General features: G+C 46.8%; 1 protein-coding gene across 1 annotated transcript; it reads right to left on the reverse strand.

Moving 5' to 3' along the window:
• Positions 1–9,532: 9,532 nt before the first annotated feature.
• LOC131238038 (uncharacterized) lies at positions 9,533–10,318 on the reverse strand. The gene has a single exon (XM_058236164.1). The coding sequence runs from the start codon at positions 10,316–10,318 to the stop codon at positions 9,533–9,535; it is 786 nt and encodes a 261-aa protein (XP_058092147.1).
• Between the last annotated feature and the right edge of the window lie 8,115 nt (positions 10,319–18,433).

Raw genomic sequence — 18,433 nt, forward strand, 5'->3', positions numbered from 1 at the left:
TCACCTTCAATGAGATCAAAAAATGTCTAAAATCCCATCTAGCAGGAAAAAATTAAAAAATTTCCACGATGCAATTGAAGAACTCCTATCCAATATAGATTAAAGCACTTGAATATTAAAAATAAATAAAAATACTAAAGGCATGATCATCCTTGGCATTCCTTGTTGGATGATACATCTTTCATAGTAGCAGGAAGGGTAAGATCAGTTTCAAACGTGGTACAATCTCTTCATGTGGGCCTTGGCAATCTTTAGCTGCGACGAACCCATCCTTAACTTTCTCTCGTTTTGACGGACGCGAATTGCGTCCTACCCCGTTCGGACGGCAATTCGTACGGGCAGGGCTTTGTGGGGCCCAAAGTAATGTAAGTGTTTTATCCACGCTGTTCATCTCTTTTCTCATATCAGTTTACGATATTATGCCAAAAATGAGGCAGGTCCACAGCTCCAATGGACCACAAAGTGGGGATTGAACGTCCACCATTAAAAAGTTCTTGGGAGCTGGAGAAGTTTCGGATCAAACTTATATTTATGTTTTCACTTCATCCACGTCTACATGAACTTAATAATAGGTTGTGGTAAAAAAAACATCACAGTGACCCGTAGAAAGGTTTCAACGGTGGGTGTCATTATCACTCAGCTTCCTTTGGTGTGGTCCACTGGAGCTGTGGACCTGCCTCAATTTTAGGATCATAATTTAAAATTGTCTGATAAAAGCGATGAACAAAATAGATAAAACACTTACATCATGGTGGGCCCCACAGAGCCCTACCCCGACGGATTAACGTCCGGGCGGGGGTAGGACGCAATCCGAGTCCTGTTTTGACACAGCAGGGTAAGTTAGCTCGCGGGAACAGACCTTGTTTCAGTTACACCGTCGATGGACTCAACTCACACGTACCTGGTTTACCTTATTAGTGGTATTTCCCACTTTTCAGGGCATTTTAATGATGAGATTTACCTAATGAATGGTTCGGATCTGGCTTCTGTACGCAGAATTGGCACGTGTGCCACGAATCTCCTCTTCCATCTTCGCCCGCGCTGATAATAGGGCGCTTCTCGACTTCCAGAATTCTCGTAGATGGCTGGACACCCCATCTCCAAGCGCCAAACCACAATGCAATGTACGTGTAAATGTGGCACATGTGTAATGGATCCAGGACGATCATAGGTGAAACTATGATTAATATTCCATGAAAATGAATAATTTGGGTTAATTTATTACGTGTTCACAAATAAGCGAATGGTCGAATAGAGAAAATATAACCATTCATCTATCCTTATTTAACGTGGATGCGTCGCCCACTCTATGAGTGATCTGGCCTGTTCTTAGAAGTTAGAACTCTTAAATGCACTGAGAGGACGTGATGAACGCCCCAGATCCGTCGCAAACTTTCCAAGCACGTGTGGTGAATGCGCTTGAAGAAGGGGCAGAGCATCTGGCATTCCCATTTTTTAAACATTCACTTGTCAAAGCCGATCGTCAGGCGACTCCGAAAAACGTAGAGTTTTTTCCTATTGCACGACCCACTTATGGCCACGCACCTTACTAAGCCCACTTATTCTTACCTCCCAGGAATAATCCCTTACTGTATGGATGACTTTTCACCGGACCCAAATACCCCCTGGAAGACTCTCCGCTCCGACTCACGAACTATGAGCCGTTTCGACGTCTAAAAACCTGCACACTTGGAACAAGCAAAGGAGACCCTGGCTAAGCCGGGGAACCCTCCGATGCCTAAGTCAGGTCAAGGGAATCTGGGTCTAAGTTGAGGAACAGAGGGAGAGTGCATGATATTGCCTACCTGTAGCAATGGGGTCTCCCTAGTATTTATATCTGACCATTGGACGGACTGGGTCTGTTAATCTCAGCACGATTGGCTCAATCAGTGGGATTTTCGGATCGTGGGGATGTTGTACGCAATCCAAGGATCGTGTAGCGTATCTCGTGTATCTGCAGGTGAGGTAGTCGGTCATGTCCTCTTATGGTAGTTTCTCATTCTGGCACATGAGATATCCACGTTCTGCCCCTGCCTTGGCTCGGGCTCAGCTCGGGACTTCTGTTAGAAGAGGTCCTGACTGGCGCGCACATGAGCCTTTACTCCTAATGTGTTGAATACTGAAGGTGTTACAAGTCCAAGTTGAGCTTCAATATTGACGGAATGTGACTTGACTCTTTTTGTTGAGTGCCTTGCAGGTTTCTTCTTCGAGCTCCAAGACGGACGACGGACCTGTCTTGCTAAGTCCTCCTTTAACGTGGGATTCTAGTTGAGTCATTCCGGTCAGGCATCAGTGGGGTGGTCTGAGCTTGATTCTGATCCGACTGTCAGCCTCGGATCGGGAGAGTAATTGTAATTGAGCTGAGAAGCTCTCTTTAACGGTATTGTCATCTCAAATTGTCCTTTTGCGTATCCACTCGGATTAAGAGGAGGTCGATCCTTAGAATTGCAAGGGCTCAGATCTTCCTATAACAGAAGCCCCCTACTCTTCGAGTTCGAATACAGGCTCGGGGAGTAAATATGTACAGAAGATCAAACATTTCCTATGTCATGTCCTCCACGCATGCCGTTGTCATCATAGTTTCGGCATTTAAAGTGTCGCGTCCTCGGGGCTTTCTGTTCACGGGCCGGACTTCAATGGACGCGTGGCGACGGTTAAGATCTCGAATCGTTATCTAGCCTATAGTCGATCGCCACGTAGGCCTTGAGGGGTATTCGAGTGACGCTTCCCCTGCTCAAGCGTCGTTTCGCTTATCCAGAGCAGGCTGCTCAATGTCAGCGGTGTACTGTCTGGCAGAGCCTGAGCCAGTAGCGGGCAGCCACATGTGCTCCGAAATTGGCTCACGACAATTCGATTGCGATCATCATTCCTTACCATTAATGCAAACATTCTGTACAGACTATATAAGCCTCTTCTCCGAAAACGCTTTTCACCTTTGCATTCCGAATCTGTGTGGATATCGGAGAGGGCGATTTTCGGCGAAGGCAATTCCGACTGATAAGGGTTTTCTGGCGAGGTGATTCCGGCCGACTAGAAAGTTCACGGTGAAGGCGAGTCCCGGTGATCGTCCGATGAGTCTTTTCATCTTTTAGCACACTCTTTCCTGTGAGATGTCATCCAATCTGGAAATGGTCCGAGACGACCATGACGATTCCGAGCCGGGGAGTTCGAATAACAGGAGTGGGGCATCTGAAGGCCCCTTTGAGGCTGTACCTCTATACCCTCCACCCCAGAGAAATAAGGAGGCGAGGGCTTGGACTCATCGGGTAGGCAAGAAGAAGACCACCCGAGCCCCCCAAGAGTCGGCTACAGGTGGCGTTGAGATGCCCGCGAGTGGGCGAACCTCAAAGGCCATTCTTAAGGGCTCCCTACTGATGGAGTCTCAAATGGGCTGGATCCGTTCAAAGTTTGAGATCCCAAACTCCGTTAAGATAAGGGCATCAAAACCCCTTGACACTGCCGGCGCACCTGCTGAATGGGAGGTCGCCATCTTTCTCCACGCACTATAGTGTGGGCTTCGACTCCCCATGCACCCCTTCATTCGGGCCTTGACTGCTTACTTGGGGTTGGCTCCTGGTCAATTTGCCCCCAACGCTTGGAGGGTTCTCATCTCTTCCTTCATCATCTGGCACCAAGTCAAAAACCTTGAACTGACACCAGAGGAATTAATAAGCCTATACTTGGTCAAACACGACAACCATGAGCCCTGGTACTACTTCGCGACCTGAGGCAGCAAAGGGTCGGGGTTGGTCATGAATCTTTCATCCTTGAATAAGGACTAGAAGAATAAATGGTTCTGGGCTTCGGGCGAATGGGAGGCGCCGACGGCGGAGCTTGGAGGCTTGGCAACTCGGGTTCCCACCTGATTCAATACACCAAGTTAGATCCTACATACTTTTTTATATATGTACTTCCTTTCTGTTATAGTCAGACTAAGGTTTTCTTTTTATCCTTGTAGATTTTTCGAGAGGTTCGCCTTTCCTCACCTCGGACCCAAAAAATCAAGTTACCAAGGCTAGGGCGCGATTAGGAGAACTCCACTCCTGGTTAGACCTGATCACAGCTGTTAATCTTCATTGGTCCGAGCTGTGCAAATCCAAGCCGCTCCCCACCTCCTTCAGTAAGTCCACCTTTAGCCTTGTCTCTGGATGGTTTAAAGTTCTTAACTTGGTTGCTAACTCTATTTAATCGAGTAGGCATGGCCGAGGCATTCGGGTCCCGGAGGAGAAAGGCTGCCCCGACTGTAGAGGGGATGCTGAGGGCCGAGCCTCAAACGAAGACGACCGTTCAGAGGAGACAGGCAGCTCCTCATGGTGAGGGCCCCTCGGCCTCAATTTCTGTTGCTGCAGCTCCAGTTGTGGGTCCAGTTTCTGTTGTTGCAGCTCCGACTGTAGCACCTATAGCGGTTAGGGCCGCAGCTGTCGCTGTCCCAATCTCAACTCTTCCTCTCATCGTTGCCCCTCCTGTCGCCGAGGCCCCTCCAGCAGCTCCGGAGCCTTGCATTGCCGTCCCTTCCTCATCCGAGTGGGAGGAGGCCGTTCGGATTATTGATGCTATGATTTCCCCTCCCGAGGCCAGGAGTGATCCCAGGGCCGAGGCTCATGCCTTAACAGGTAGCAAGGTTGGGGTCGAGGAAGCGATTGGGTCAGCCCGAGTGGGGACAAGCGGGGGAAGGTTTGAACCGGGCTACTACATGTCTTGCCTAGTTCCCTGGGCCAGCAAACATGCCCCAGAGGAGGAGATTGTCGGCCTCTTCAAGAAGTCGGACGAGTCTTTTGTCAATGACTTGGCGTCCATTTTTTACTGGGTGACTTTATTAACTTTTCTTGTCTTCAGTTGTTGTCGCATTCGAATGCTCATTCCTTTGTTTCAATGCAGTCCGTTTCTAGGGTCCTCCTGACTCGGGAAAGATTGAAGGAGCTTGCCAAGGAGGACGCCGAGGTGGAGGCCCTCCAGACTGAGGCGGGGACCTTGCGAGACAAGGCCACCTTCCTCCGGTTGGAGCAGGGGGAACTCCGTCGGCAGATGGATGATGGTAAGGCTCGAGAGCTCTAGCTTCAGGGGGTTGTGAGCGATCTTGAAGCTTGATGCGATGCTGCTGCAGCCGAGCTGACCCGTGCCCAGGCTCACGCGAACTCGCTTGCGAAGGAGAATGCCCGATTGGGAGAAGTCCTGGAACGGATTAGAGCCGAAGCAGCGGAAGAACAAAGCCGAGCCGTCTCCCAAGCGAAAGAGGTTCAGCGTGCCGAGGATGAGGCCTCCTTGACTGTAGTGGTGGCCGCTGCAGTGGACGCCTTCAAGGCTTCGAATGAGAGGGCAGCCGAAGCCACCAAGTTTTACAACCGTGGCTTCGATGCTTGTATTGAGGCAGTCCAAGACTTGTACCCGAACCTTAACCTTAAGCCTCTGCTGCCTGAAGACGCAGGGGAGAAGCCCTCAGAAGATGTCCGCACGTATCAGGCTCCTTACTCCCAAGCTCCTCCTCCTTCGACTGTGTAGTTATCCTTACAACTTTTCTGAACTCAGTTTTTTTTTAATGATGTGATGGAGAATATTTTGACCCTCTGAAGAGGGTGTGTGAATGATGATTTTTGACCCTCTGGAGAGGGCATTTGGATGACGATTGTTTCTGTATGTGTGGTTAGTTTTTGGATGCTGACTATTATTTACCGACCTGATTCGTCGACAACTCGGTTTACTTCAGGGCATTGCCGAGTCGACTCTTTTACGGGTCGGCCTGTTCCAATTTTGTTTTGTAGAACTTGAATCTTTTATGGCATCGCTGTTGTTATTCGGATCCCTAAGGGATCGACTTGTCCCACAATTGGCGAGAAACCTTCGATCTATCCATTAGTTGGGAGACGAACCGAATCCTCTTTTGAGGAGTCGGGTCATCCATTGGCTTTTCCCATGACTAAGAGGGGATGCCTTGTTGACTTTTTGTGGGATAACGCTCTAACCCCTTCTTTAAGGGATCAGCTCGTTTAGTCCGCCTCTGCATATGAGAGGTAACTTTTCCTTAGTAGATCATCTGTTCATATAGATAGGAAGTGATAAAATTCATTGAGAGCCTTGAAGGCTAGTCGATCGGGGGCGTACTTTTATTGAGAGCCTTGAAGGCTAGTCGCTCGGAAGCGTACATTTATTGGGAAAAGGCTATTCCATTATGGATAGTAAACTTTAAGGTTCTCGGCATTCCAGGGGTGAGGGAGCTAGCGGCCCTCAGGGTCTTCTAAGTGATAGGAGCTTAGTTTAGTCGATCAGACCATGCGGTAAGGCCCTCCCAATTAGGCCTGAGTGTCCCAACCCTCGACTCAGTGGTGTTCTGGAAGACCTGGCAAAGGACCAAGTCCCCTGGGTGGAACCGCTTGGTCTTGACTTTAGAATTGTAGAATCGAGCCACCTATTGATGTCGGGCAACGGTTCAGAGTCTAGAAACTTCTTTGGCCTCTTTAAGTAGGTTTAGGTTGGCTGTCATTTGTTCCGTTCTGGTTCTCTTGGTAATTTTTGACCCGAGCTGTAGGGAGGCCGATTTCAACCAATAACATTGCTTCCGAGCCGTATGATAGCAAAAATGGAGTTTCCCCCGTAGACAACTTAGCTGTGGTCCTATAGGCCCATAGGACGAACGGGAGCTCCCCAGCTCAATTACCATTTGCTTTCTCCAACTTTGTTTTGAGATAATGCTTGATGACCTTGTTAACAGCTTCCACCTGTCCATTGAATTGTGGGTGCTGAGGCAAAGAATACGCATTTGTGATGCCGAGCCCCTGACACATGTTTCGAAACTTGTCGTTGTCGAACTGTCTGTCGTTATCGGACACAATAGTGCGCGGAATCCCGAACCAGCAGATGATATTTTTTCAGATGAAATCAATCACCTTCTGTTCTATAATTTTTGCAACAGGTTCGGCCTTGGCCCATTTGGTGAAGTAGTCGACTGTGACAATAGCGAACTTGACTTGCCCCTTTCCTATGGGTAAGGGGCCGATGATGTCAATTCCCCACTAGGCCATGGACAGCTCATGGGAGTCATTTTCTCTGCAGGTTGTCTTGGCACAGCCGCATAGCGTTGGCATTTGTCGCACCTTTAAACATAGTTCTTCGAGTCTTCCCTGAGGGTTGACCAAAAATACCTTTGTCGGAGTATCTTCAAGGTCAGGGCTCGGCTGCCAGAGTAGTTTCCACAGATTCTTTTGTGAATCTCCCGAATCACATAATCTGCCTCGTCAGGTCGAAGGCACCTGAGGTAGGGCTGAGAATGCCCTTTCTTATATAGGGTACCGTTCAGGATAACGTACCGCGCCACTCTGACCCTCAAGCGCTTAGCTTCCAGCCTATCTGAGAGGACTTCGCCAGAAGTGAGGTATCCGTAGATTGGATCCATCCAGCTCGGAGTGTCATCCACTGGGTTGACCGTTCTCTTCTCTGTCTAGTCGATGCTTAAATGCTCTATAAACTCCACAGGGATGATTCGTGAAATCTTCCCTTCCATGGCTGAGGCTAGCTTTGCTAAGGCATCGACCCACAAATTTTCTGCTCTAGGGATCTGGTGGATGGTGCAGCTCCAAAACCTTTCTATTAATTTCCTTGCCTTGTCTAGATATGCAATCATCCTTGTCTCCTTGACCTCATACTCGGTGGAGATATGGTTCACTACTAGCTGAGAATCGCATCGGACCTGAAGGGATTGGACTCCCAGACTTGCTGCCAGTCTGATTCCTACAAGTAGGGCTTCGTACTCTGCTTCATTGTTTGAGGCTTTGAAACAAAACCTGATTACATACTGGATAGGTGTGGAATCAAGCGCGATTAGGACAATCCCCGCTCTGGCACGCTTGGCATTAGACAACCCGTCTACATAGAGAACCCATCCTAGTTCTGATAATGCCTTTTGTTCACTTGGGGGAATGGGCGATGGAGTTGTCTCGTCTTCGGTTCTGACCCCTTCGCTCGGAGTGGTGAATTCTGCAATGACGTCTGCCACGACTTGACCCTTGATAGCTGTCCTCGGATGAAACTGGATGTTGAATTCACCGAGTTCGATGGCCCATCTAATTAGCCGATTCGAAACTTCGGGCCTCTGGAGAACTTGTTTGAGAGGGGAATCTGTCAACACGACGACGGAATGAGCTTGGAAGTACAGACATAGCCTCCAAGCTGAGATGACGAGACTAAGTACTAGCTTCTCCAAAGCCGAATATCTCGTCTCAGCGGGCACCATGACCCTACTCACATAGTACACAAGATGTTGCTTCCCTCTACTTCTATGATCAGGGTTGAGCTGACAGCTGAGGCCAAGACCACGAGGTATAGGAATAGGGGTTCACCTTCTTCAGGCTTAGACAGTAGGGGTAGTGAGCCTAAATACTGTTTCAATTGTTGGAAGGCCTGTTCACATTCTGGTGTCCATTCTACCTTCTTATGTCCCTTCAGTTGCTGGAAGAAGGGAAGGCATCTGTCCGTAACTCTGGATATAAATCGTCCGAGCGCGGCTACTCGTCCTGTGAGACACTGTATTTCCTTGACAATCCGAGGCGAACTTATGTCGAGGAGTGCTTTGATCTTGTCAGGATTTGCTTCAATACCTCTCTGGCTAACTTGGAATCCGAGGAATTTACCAGAGCCGACTCCGAATACACACTTCATGGGATTCAATTTCATCTGGTATTCTCAAAGGATAGCAAAAGTTTCTCCAAGGTCTGTCAAGTGGTCAGACGCCCTGACACTCTTTACCAGCATGTCGTCGACGTACACCTCCATCGTATGTCCGATCTGTTTGGCAAACATCTGATTAACCAATATTTGATATGTGGCCCCAGATTTTTCAGGCCAAATGGCATGACCCGATAACAGTAGAGCCCCTTATTCATGACAAAGATAGTCTTCTACCTGTTTGGGGGACGCATCACGATCTGATTGTACCCAGAGTAAGCGTCCAGGAAAGAAAGTAATTAGTGTCCCGCTGTGCTATCCACAGGTGATCAATCCGAGGCAAGGGGAAGCTATCTTTCGGACACGCCTTGTTTAGATCCAAGTAGTCTACGCAGACCCGCCATTTCCCGTTGGCCTTCTTGACGAGGACCACGTTAGCGATCCAATCGAGATAATGTACATCTTCTATGAAACCAACATCAAATAGAGTGGAGACTTCGTCAGCTATGGCCTCATACCGTTCGGCGTCGAATGGTTTCCTCTTTTGCTTCACGGGTTTGTGGTATGGGTCCACGTTCAGCCTGTGGAGCATGACGTCCGGAGAGATTCTAGGTATATCTTCATGCGACCATGCGAAGACATCTCTGTGCTGCCATAGGAAGGCTAATACTTCGGATCGCTACTCGGGGTTTAATGATGTTCTGAGCTGAACAGTTCTGCTCGGGTTCGCCTCATTGAGCGGCGCTTTCTCCAGATCTTCCATGAATGAACCTTCTACAGGTCCTCTGGGGTCTAGCATGTTAACAGTGAGTGTTTGCTTGACCGATCCCTTCTTGACCGCTATAGTATAGTATCTCCAAGCCTCGCGCTGGTCGCCTCAGAGATAGCCTATCCCGCCCTCGGCGAGGAATTTCATCATCAGATGATATGTGGAGACGACTACTCTCATTGCATTGAGGGAAGGCCTACTCAGGATAACGTTATATACGGATGACACATTGACAACAAGGAAGTCCACCATAAGTGTGACTTGATGCTGTCCTTCCTCCACAGTCACGGGGAGGGAGATGACTCCTTCGGAGATTACTCTTTCCCCGGCAAAGCCGTGTAGAGGGGTCTTCACGGGTCTAAAATGAGACCTCAGAATCCCTATTCTTTCAAAGGCTTCGGAATAAATTACGTCGGCTGAGCTCCCGGTGTTGACCAAGATACAGTACACCTTACGATTCGCTATGGTCATAGTAACTACCAGAGCGTCATTGTGTGGGTGTTGGATTCCATGTGCATCCTCTTCCGTGAAGGTTAAATTACACGGGCTGACTCGGAGTTCCTTGCTGGGCCGCTCGGTCAAGTGGACATAATGCTCTGGATCGGACTTCCGAGAGTGGGCTTTTCGGGCACGGTTCGAATCTCCTCCTCCGGATAAGCCCCCGAAGATGGTGCGGATTTCGGTCGGCTCTTCCATGGTGTTATTCAGCTGTTCTCGCTCTCGCTCCTCTTTCTGAGTGGTTCTTTCTCCCTTAATATAACGGTGTAGATGACCCTTACGAATAAGGGTCTCGATCTCGTCCTTGAGGTTCACGCAATCGGCTGTGTTATGACTGCGATCCCGATAAAAGCGGCAATATTTGCGTTTGTCGCGATGTTTCAGGTCAGTCCTCATATAAATGGGCCAATTTAGCAGCTTTTCTCCTCGGATGTCCAATAAGATTTGTTCAGTGGATGTGTTAAAGAGGGTGTAGGAACGGAACTTTTCCTCCGGTCTTTTGTTCGGGCGACGATTCGAGGGGCGCAATCATCAGGTCCTTTGCTAGACGGTTGAGTTTTTTCGTTCCTTGGTCTCTTCCCTTTACCATTCGGCTCTGTCACTTGGACATTTTTGTGGGCATTGGAGAATTCCTCGACGTTAGTGTACTTCTGAGCTCTTACAACGAGTTCTGCTAATGTCTTTGATGGATTCTTTCTAATGGAGAAGGTGAATTTTCCTTCTTTTAGGCCGCTGAACACGGCAGCGAGTGCCATCTTGTCGTCGTAATCTTCTACTGGTAATGATTCCTCATTAAAGCGAGCAATGTAGTCCTTTAACTACTCATTTGGCTCTTGCTTAATGGCGAACAGGTGGGTATTAGGTTTTCGACTCCTCTTACCACTTATGAATTGGGTAAGGAATAGTCAACTCAATTTTGCGAATGAACCGATGGAATTAGTTTTGAGCTGCTGGTACCGACTCCGAGTGGGTCCTGTAAGAGTGATCGAAAATTCCCTACATATCATTACATTTGTTGCCGTCTGGATTTGCATCCATGAACGATAAGCCTCCACGTGCTCGGATGGGTCACCAAACCTAGAGTACTGAATGACGGGAGGTATCCGAAACATCTATGGCATCACCTCGTCCATGATTGTAAAGGTGAAGGGAGGTTCGTTTTCTTCCATCATTACTTGAACAGTCGTGGGAACCGACGACAGCGGTTGCTTCTTTTCCAATGTCTGAATCGTGTTGCTGAGCTTCACGAACCGTGCTTCCCAAGGATCTTTATTCTCAGCTACTATCTCCTGGGTGTTTTCTATGTCCGGAGTCCTTCCCCTCATCCGTTCCAGCTCGTGATGGAGATCCGTCGGCACCAGGGCCTAGGTGACCGAGGCGTTCGTTGGAGCTCGCATAGCTGTGTTCTGAGCCGAAACTCGGATTTGGGTCGGGAGAGGATTTTGAACTGAAGCTAGCGCCCAGGGGCGCTAAGGTCCCTCGGGCCTCATACTCCTTGGTGCGAAGTGAGCTTCCACAACCAGACCAATCGGCTCGGGAACAGGGTTTTCCTGAGCCGGACGCGGTAGTGGTTCCTGCCGCTACTTCATTTGGTTAACCTCGCCTTGCAGGGCCTGTATTTCGTTTTGCATGGTTCGATATTTACTCGTTCGATTACGAGAACGTTGGGAAGGCCCTAGGGCTGATTTGGTGTGAAGTAATGAAGAGGAGTGAGTCTGCTCATTTTGCTCCGGTTCCACAGTTACTACTTTCTTCTTTCCTCTTGCCATTATGTTTAAGAACAGGAACCTAACCTTTTGTATCAGCTTCCCACAGATGGCGTCAAAAATGTTGATGACTAAACCTGAAAGACTCTCCGCTCCAACTCACGAACTATGAGCCATTTCGACGTTTACAAACCTGCACACTTAGAACAAGCAAAGGAGACCCTGACTAAGCCGAGGGACCCTCCGATGCCTAAGTCAGGTCAAGGGAAACTGGGTATAAGTTGAGGAGCAGAGGGAGAGTGCATGATATTGTCTACTTGTAGCAATGGGGTCTCCCTAGTATTTATATTTGACCATTGAACGGACTGGGTCCATTAATCTCGGCACGATTGGCTCAATCAGTGGGATTTTTGGATCGTGGGGATGTTGTATGCAATACAAGGATCGTGTAGCGTATCTCGCGTATCTGCACGCGAGGTAGTCGATCATGTCCTCTTATGGTAGTTTCCCATTCTGGCACATGAGATATCCACGTTCCGCCCCTGCCTCGGCTTGGGCTCGGCTTGGGACTTCCGTCGGAAGAGGTCCTGACTAGCGCGCACATGGGCCTTTACTCCTAATGTGTTGAATGTTGATGGTGTTAGGAGTCCGAGTCTGAGCTTCGATATGGACGGAATGTGACTTGACTCTTTTTATTAAGTGCCCTGTAGGTCTCTTCTTCGATCTTCGAGACGGATGACGGACCTGTCTTGCTGGGTCCTCCTTTAACGTGGGATTCGAGTTGAGTCATTCTGGTCAGGCGTCGGTGGGGTGGTCTGAGCTTGATTTTGATCCGACTGTCAGCCTCGAATCGGGAGAGTAATTGTAATTGAGTTGAGAAGCTCTCTTCAACGGTATTTGTCATCTCAAACTGTCCTTTTGCATATCCACTCGGATTAAGAGGAGGCCGATCCTCATAATTGCAAGGGCTCAGATCTTCCCATAACAGGCCCCACAGTTATGTATTTATTATATTCACAATGTTCATCCATATTTCGAGATCATTTCAGAGCATTATCAAAAATAAAATAAAATCACATCCAAATATCAACTAGACCACACCACAAATAGCAGTGGGAAATTTGATTTTCACCGTTGAAAATTTCGTAGGGCCCACCGTAACATTTACTTTCCATCCAATCTATTCATAAGGTCACAAAGATCTAGATGAAGAGGAAAAACAAATTTCATATTGATCCAAAACTTCCGTAACCCCTAAAAGGTTTTCAATGGTAAACGTTAAATTCCCCACTGCCTTTTACAGTGTGGTCCACTTGATAGTTAGATCTGTCTTATTTTTAGTCTCAAGCCTTAATATGAGCTCGCCAAATAGACAGATTGTTTAGATATAACATAGACCTCATGATGGGACCCACAAAAGCAAAGGCTTCCATCAGAAATAATAATAATAATACTGTTAGATTGTAGACCCACAGCAATCTGGCAGTATTTTTTTTTACAAGTACTTTTTCCCCTTACATTTTTCTCTAATACATATTTGTGTGTATGTGTGTGTAAGTATATATAAATATTTTTCTCTCTTTTAATTCATTTTTTTCTCTATTCATTTAACAAGTATACCTCCTCAACTAGAATGAGTCACCTGATATACCATATATGATGTTGGGTAGGAGAAGCTACTTTAGTCAACTAACCTGGTTATTTTCCAAGATTCTATTAGGTCGATGGTCGAAAATCCATTTCATTCACTTCGTGTCAATTTCATTCACTTCGCGGTCAATTTCATTCAGTTCGTGGTCAATTTCGTTAACTTCGCGGTCAATTCCATGAATTTCGCGGTCAATTCCCTTCACTTCACGGTCAATTCCATGCATTTCGCGGTCAATTCCCTTCACTTCACGGTTAATTCCTTTCACTTCACAATCAATTCCCATCACTTCGCGGTCAATTCCATGCATTTTGCGGTCAATTCCGGCAAATTCCCTTTACTTCACGGTCAATTCCATTCATTTTGCAGTCAACTCCCTTCACTTCATAGTCAATTCCATGCATTTCGCGGTGAATTCCCTTCACTTCACGATCAATTCCGTGCATTTCGTGTCACGCCCCAAACCCGAAAATCGGATTCACAGGAATCACGATCGTCGAATCGGGTGCTGACAGCCTCCGTAATATCCCATTCTCGGTTCCTAACGTCCATATGCTAGATTCCGATTTTGGAATCCTACAAAGAGGATTTTTTTTGTATATTTAACTCATAATAAGCATAACCACAAGATTACCCAATTCACAAATGCAACATCACCATCATATATTCACTAATATAATCATTTCAGTACAATGTTAAAAAGGAAATACATAAATCAAAAATCAAGCTCAAGAAGACCCATGTACGCTCCAAGCTCAACACTGCTGCAACCTAACATCACCTGTACGCATCTATCGTGCATAAGCTTATAGAAAGCTTAGAGGGTGGTGTAAGTGTGTGCATAAGGTAAGTGCCAAGTATTCAATATAATGCCATAGTCATATAATACCGAAAATACTGGTAATCCATAAATCATACAATGTCAGAATAAACAGAAATACTGACAAGATCATGAATTATCAGATTAAGCATAAATACTAACAATATCAGGAATTATCAGAGTAAACAGAAATACTATCAAGATCACAAATCATAAGATAACAGAGTAAGCGGAAATACTAACAAGCCCATAAGTCATACAATATTAGAATACACAATACGAATCAACTATGCAAATGAGGAGTCATAGAGTGCCAAATATCAGATGCAGAGGATACAATGTAATATACATTCCTGATGAGTAACACAAATAGCGTTAATCATACCTAAACCATATAAATGCAGAAACACAATAACCCAAATTGTCATATACTGCAAATATAATGCAATATGCGGTGCGAATGGAATGACCATGCCAGAGTGTGAAGTTGGGATGATAGTATGTAGTATCGCAGGCTATGGGGCCCATCACAAGGGACTTCTATCCAAACTAGTCACATACCTAATTTGGATAGTCAGTCTCAATGTGGTAAACTCCTAATCTCAGGTTAATCGCGCGCCCCAACCAAAATCTTGGCCATCGCGAATGTATATGTAACAAATAGTCACGCACCACCAGCCCAAATGGGTAGTGAATGAATGAATGAATGAGTATGCAACTCCTGCTTAATAAGTCCACGTATTAGTATAGTTCATCTCTGGGATCATCACTGAGGTTTAGTACACTCCAAATGGCACTGCCGCTCTCCCAGCCGCACAGTTCAATGAGCGTAAGAAACCTCACTATCCACCTGGCCAATAGTCTGCCAATACTTATTCGGCACGTCGATAGCGGACCCATTCACGAGCTAGTCAAACTCAGCTTAGCAATGTCCCCTGCTCTAGAGCGGGTAAGGCCACACCCCCTCCCAACTGACCACTACACAGTAGGAGACGCGGCCTCCTGGTATTCGGCACTTGGGCGCTCATGTATCTACTCGGCCTCGACGTTAGGGCGTCCTCTGGTACCAAGAGGGTTTAGAGATTTTCACCCAGGGCCATCTATGGCAGCCCGATGCTAGAACAAATTTTCGGTGTCCCTCTGGCCATCTGCGATATGCCTGTGGAGGCTATAGCCCTGATGTCAATCGGGCATATAGTAATCATAATGCAAGATGCATGAGTCATACAATCCAGTTATACATCAATCCTGCGCATACTGTGCGCTCATGTGAGATAACCTCCGCCCATCAGGGAGTCTCATAACAACACGCTCAATGACATATGCAATGATCAACGACATCTCATAACAAACATACAGATGATGCGTATGGGCATGTATCATGATGTTATGTTATCATGTACTCATAACTCGTATTAATAATTGACATCGACAATCAGCCTCGACAATGTGGGCATTTAACAACATTGCCCCCGAGGAATGACCCACATAGAGCCCTACATATGGTGGACCTATGGCCTCACACAAGGACCTAATATTCACACCATAGGCCTCACTCAAGAGCTTAATACACATCACGATAGGCCTCTCACATGGGCCTCATATATATCACAATGAACTCCATCGCCTGACCCTTAAATGCATCGCAATGGGCTCATCACATAGACCTCGTATACATCACATTGGGCCTTAGACACGAGCTAAATACACATCACGTCGGGCCTCAAATACGGGCCGTATATACATCACATTGGGCCCCGACAATCGAAATCGGCAATTGGTCACGACAAATCAGAATCGGTAATCGGCCTCAATCGATAATCGGCAATCGGTCACGACAAATCAGAATCGGTAATCGACCTCGATCGATAATCGGGAATCGGCCACGACAAATCATAATCTGTAATTAGCCTCGATCGATAATCGGCAATCGGCCACGACAATCAGAATCGGTAATTGGCCTCAATCGATAATCGTCAAACGGCCACGACAAATCAGAATTGATAATCGACCTCAATCGATAATCTGCAAACGGCTACGACAAATCAGAATCGATAATCGACCTCGATCGATAATCGGCAATCGGCCACGATAAATCGTAATCGGTAATTAGCCTCGATCGATAATTGGTAATCGGCCACTACAAATCATAATCGTTAATCGGTCACGATAATCGGCCTCGATCGCTGATCGACAATCGGTCATGGTAATCGGAATTATTTGATAATCGGCCTCAGTAATCGGAATCGATCGATAATCAGAATCGGCAAATCGGTCATGACAATCGGGATCGATCGATAATTAGAGTTGACAAATCGGTCACGACAATCGTATCAATCGATAATAAGAATCGGCAAATCGGTCACGACAATCGAGATCGATCGATAATCAGAGTCGGCAACTCGGTCACGATAATCGGGATCGATCGATAATCAGAGTCGGCAACTCGGTCATGAAAATCGGGATCGATCGATAATCAGAATCGGCAAATCAGTTACGTCAATTGGAATCGACAATCAGCTATGATAATCGGAATCGATCGATAATCAGAATCGACAAGTCGGTCACGTCAATCGAAATCAGCAATCGGCCACGACAATCGGAATCGATCGATAATCAGAATCAAAAAATCGGTCACATCAATCGGAATCAGCAATCGGCCACGACAATTGGGATCGATCAATAATCAGAATCGGTAATTCGGTCACGACAATCGGATCGATCGTTAATCAGAATCGGTAATTCGGTCACGACAATCAGATCGATCGATAATTAGAATTGGCAAATTGGTCACGACAATGAGGATTAATTGATAATCAGAATCGGCAAATCGGTCACGACAATCGGATTGATCGATAATTAGAATCTGTAAATCGATCACGACAATCGGGATCGATCGATAATCAGAGTCGGCAAATCTGTCACGACAATCGGGATCGATCGATAATCAGAGTCGGCAAATCGATCATGACCAAGCAAAATCGGCTTAACAACAAGCATGAGAAAAGGTCATAATGTGGACATTTAACCATCATTGTCCATAAATGTGGACATTTAACCAATATTGCTCCCAAGGAGTGGCCCACATAGGGTTAAACGTTCAGTGGGCCCACGGTCTCACACAGGGGCCTAATGTACATCACCATGAGCCTCACAGATGGATGGTAGGGATAAAACATCTATATCATGGTGGGCCAACATGTGTAACACGTACATTATAACAGGCTCTCATAGGGCAGCCCATGGCCCAAAAAATGGATGGACAACCCATTTATACATCATAGTGGGCCTTACAAGTCAGCCCATGTTTCGGTAAAATGGATGGGTAGCGTGTATATATAACAAGGTGGGCCCTACACATACAGCAGGTGGGCCTCGAAGGGTTTCAACGATGGGTGCCAGCCCACTATTTCCTGCAGTGTGGACCATTTAATTTGAAGCTGCCTAATTTCTCTTAAGCCTTAGGATGAGCTCGCCAAATGGAATAGACGGTATGGATTAAGCCCACATATCATGGTGGGATCCATGCAAATGGACGGACGGCGTGGATTCCATCCACACATCCTGTGGGTCCTGTCCAGATGGACAAATGGTGTCGATGAAATCCACACACACACAGGTGGGTGCCACGTGGGCCCACCGCATATATATATATATATATATATATATATATATATATATATATATAAAATACAATATAATATAATAATAATAATATTATTATTATTATTTTGAAAGAAAACTCTAGCGTCCATAACTTGGACGCTCGACAGATGGCATGCATGGAACACATGCACCTAGAGGGGTACCACCGTCCCGGGCAAGTGGACGGTGGATATAAAATAGATATATCAAGGTGGGTTGGCACCATCCACCTGGCTGGATTGTGGACGGTCCATGCATCCAGCAGGATGATGGATGGAGTGGATGAAACACATGCATCATGAGGGGTCCACGTGCTGCACTCATCACGTCACAAAGGAGGGCCGCACGTCCCCTACATGGATGGGGTGGATATAAATACATCAAGGTGGTGTCCAGCACATGGATGAACGCCGTAGGTTAAAACCCATACATCATTGGAGGTGGCCCCACCTATTCACTGACGTCAGCAGCAGCAACTGCTGCTGCTGCAAAGGGACGCACGGCATGGATGAAACCCACGTCACAGTGGGCCACGTCCAGATGGACGGATGGCGTGAATAATTACATCAGGGGGGCCCCACTGCAATGGCCTTGCTGCTGGACGGTATGGATAAACACATAACCCACAGAACTTCTGTCAATAGTAAACGTTCATTCTCCACTAATTTACAGTGTGGCCCACCTGATAGGCT

Source organism: Magnolia sinica, chromosome 2 (genome assembly GCF_029962835.1).
Source record: "Magnolia sinica isolate HGM2019 chromosome 2, MsV1, whole genome shotgun sequence".
NCBI lineage: Eukaryota > Viridiplantae > Streptophyta > Magnoliopsida > Magnoliales > Magnoliaceae > Magnolia > Magnolia sinica.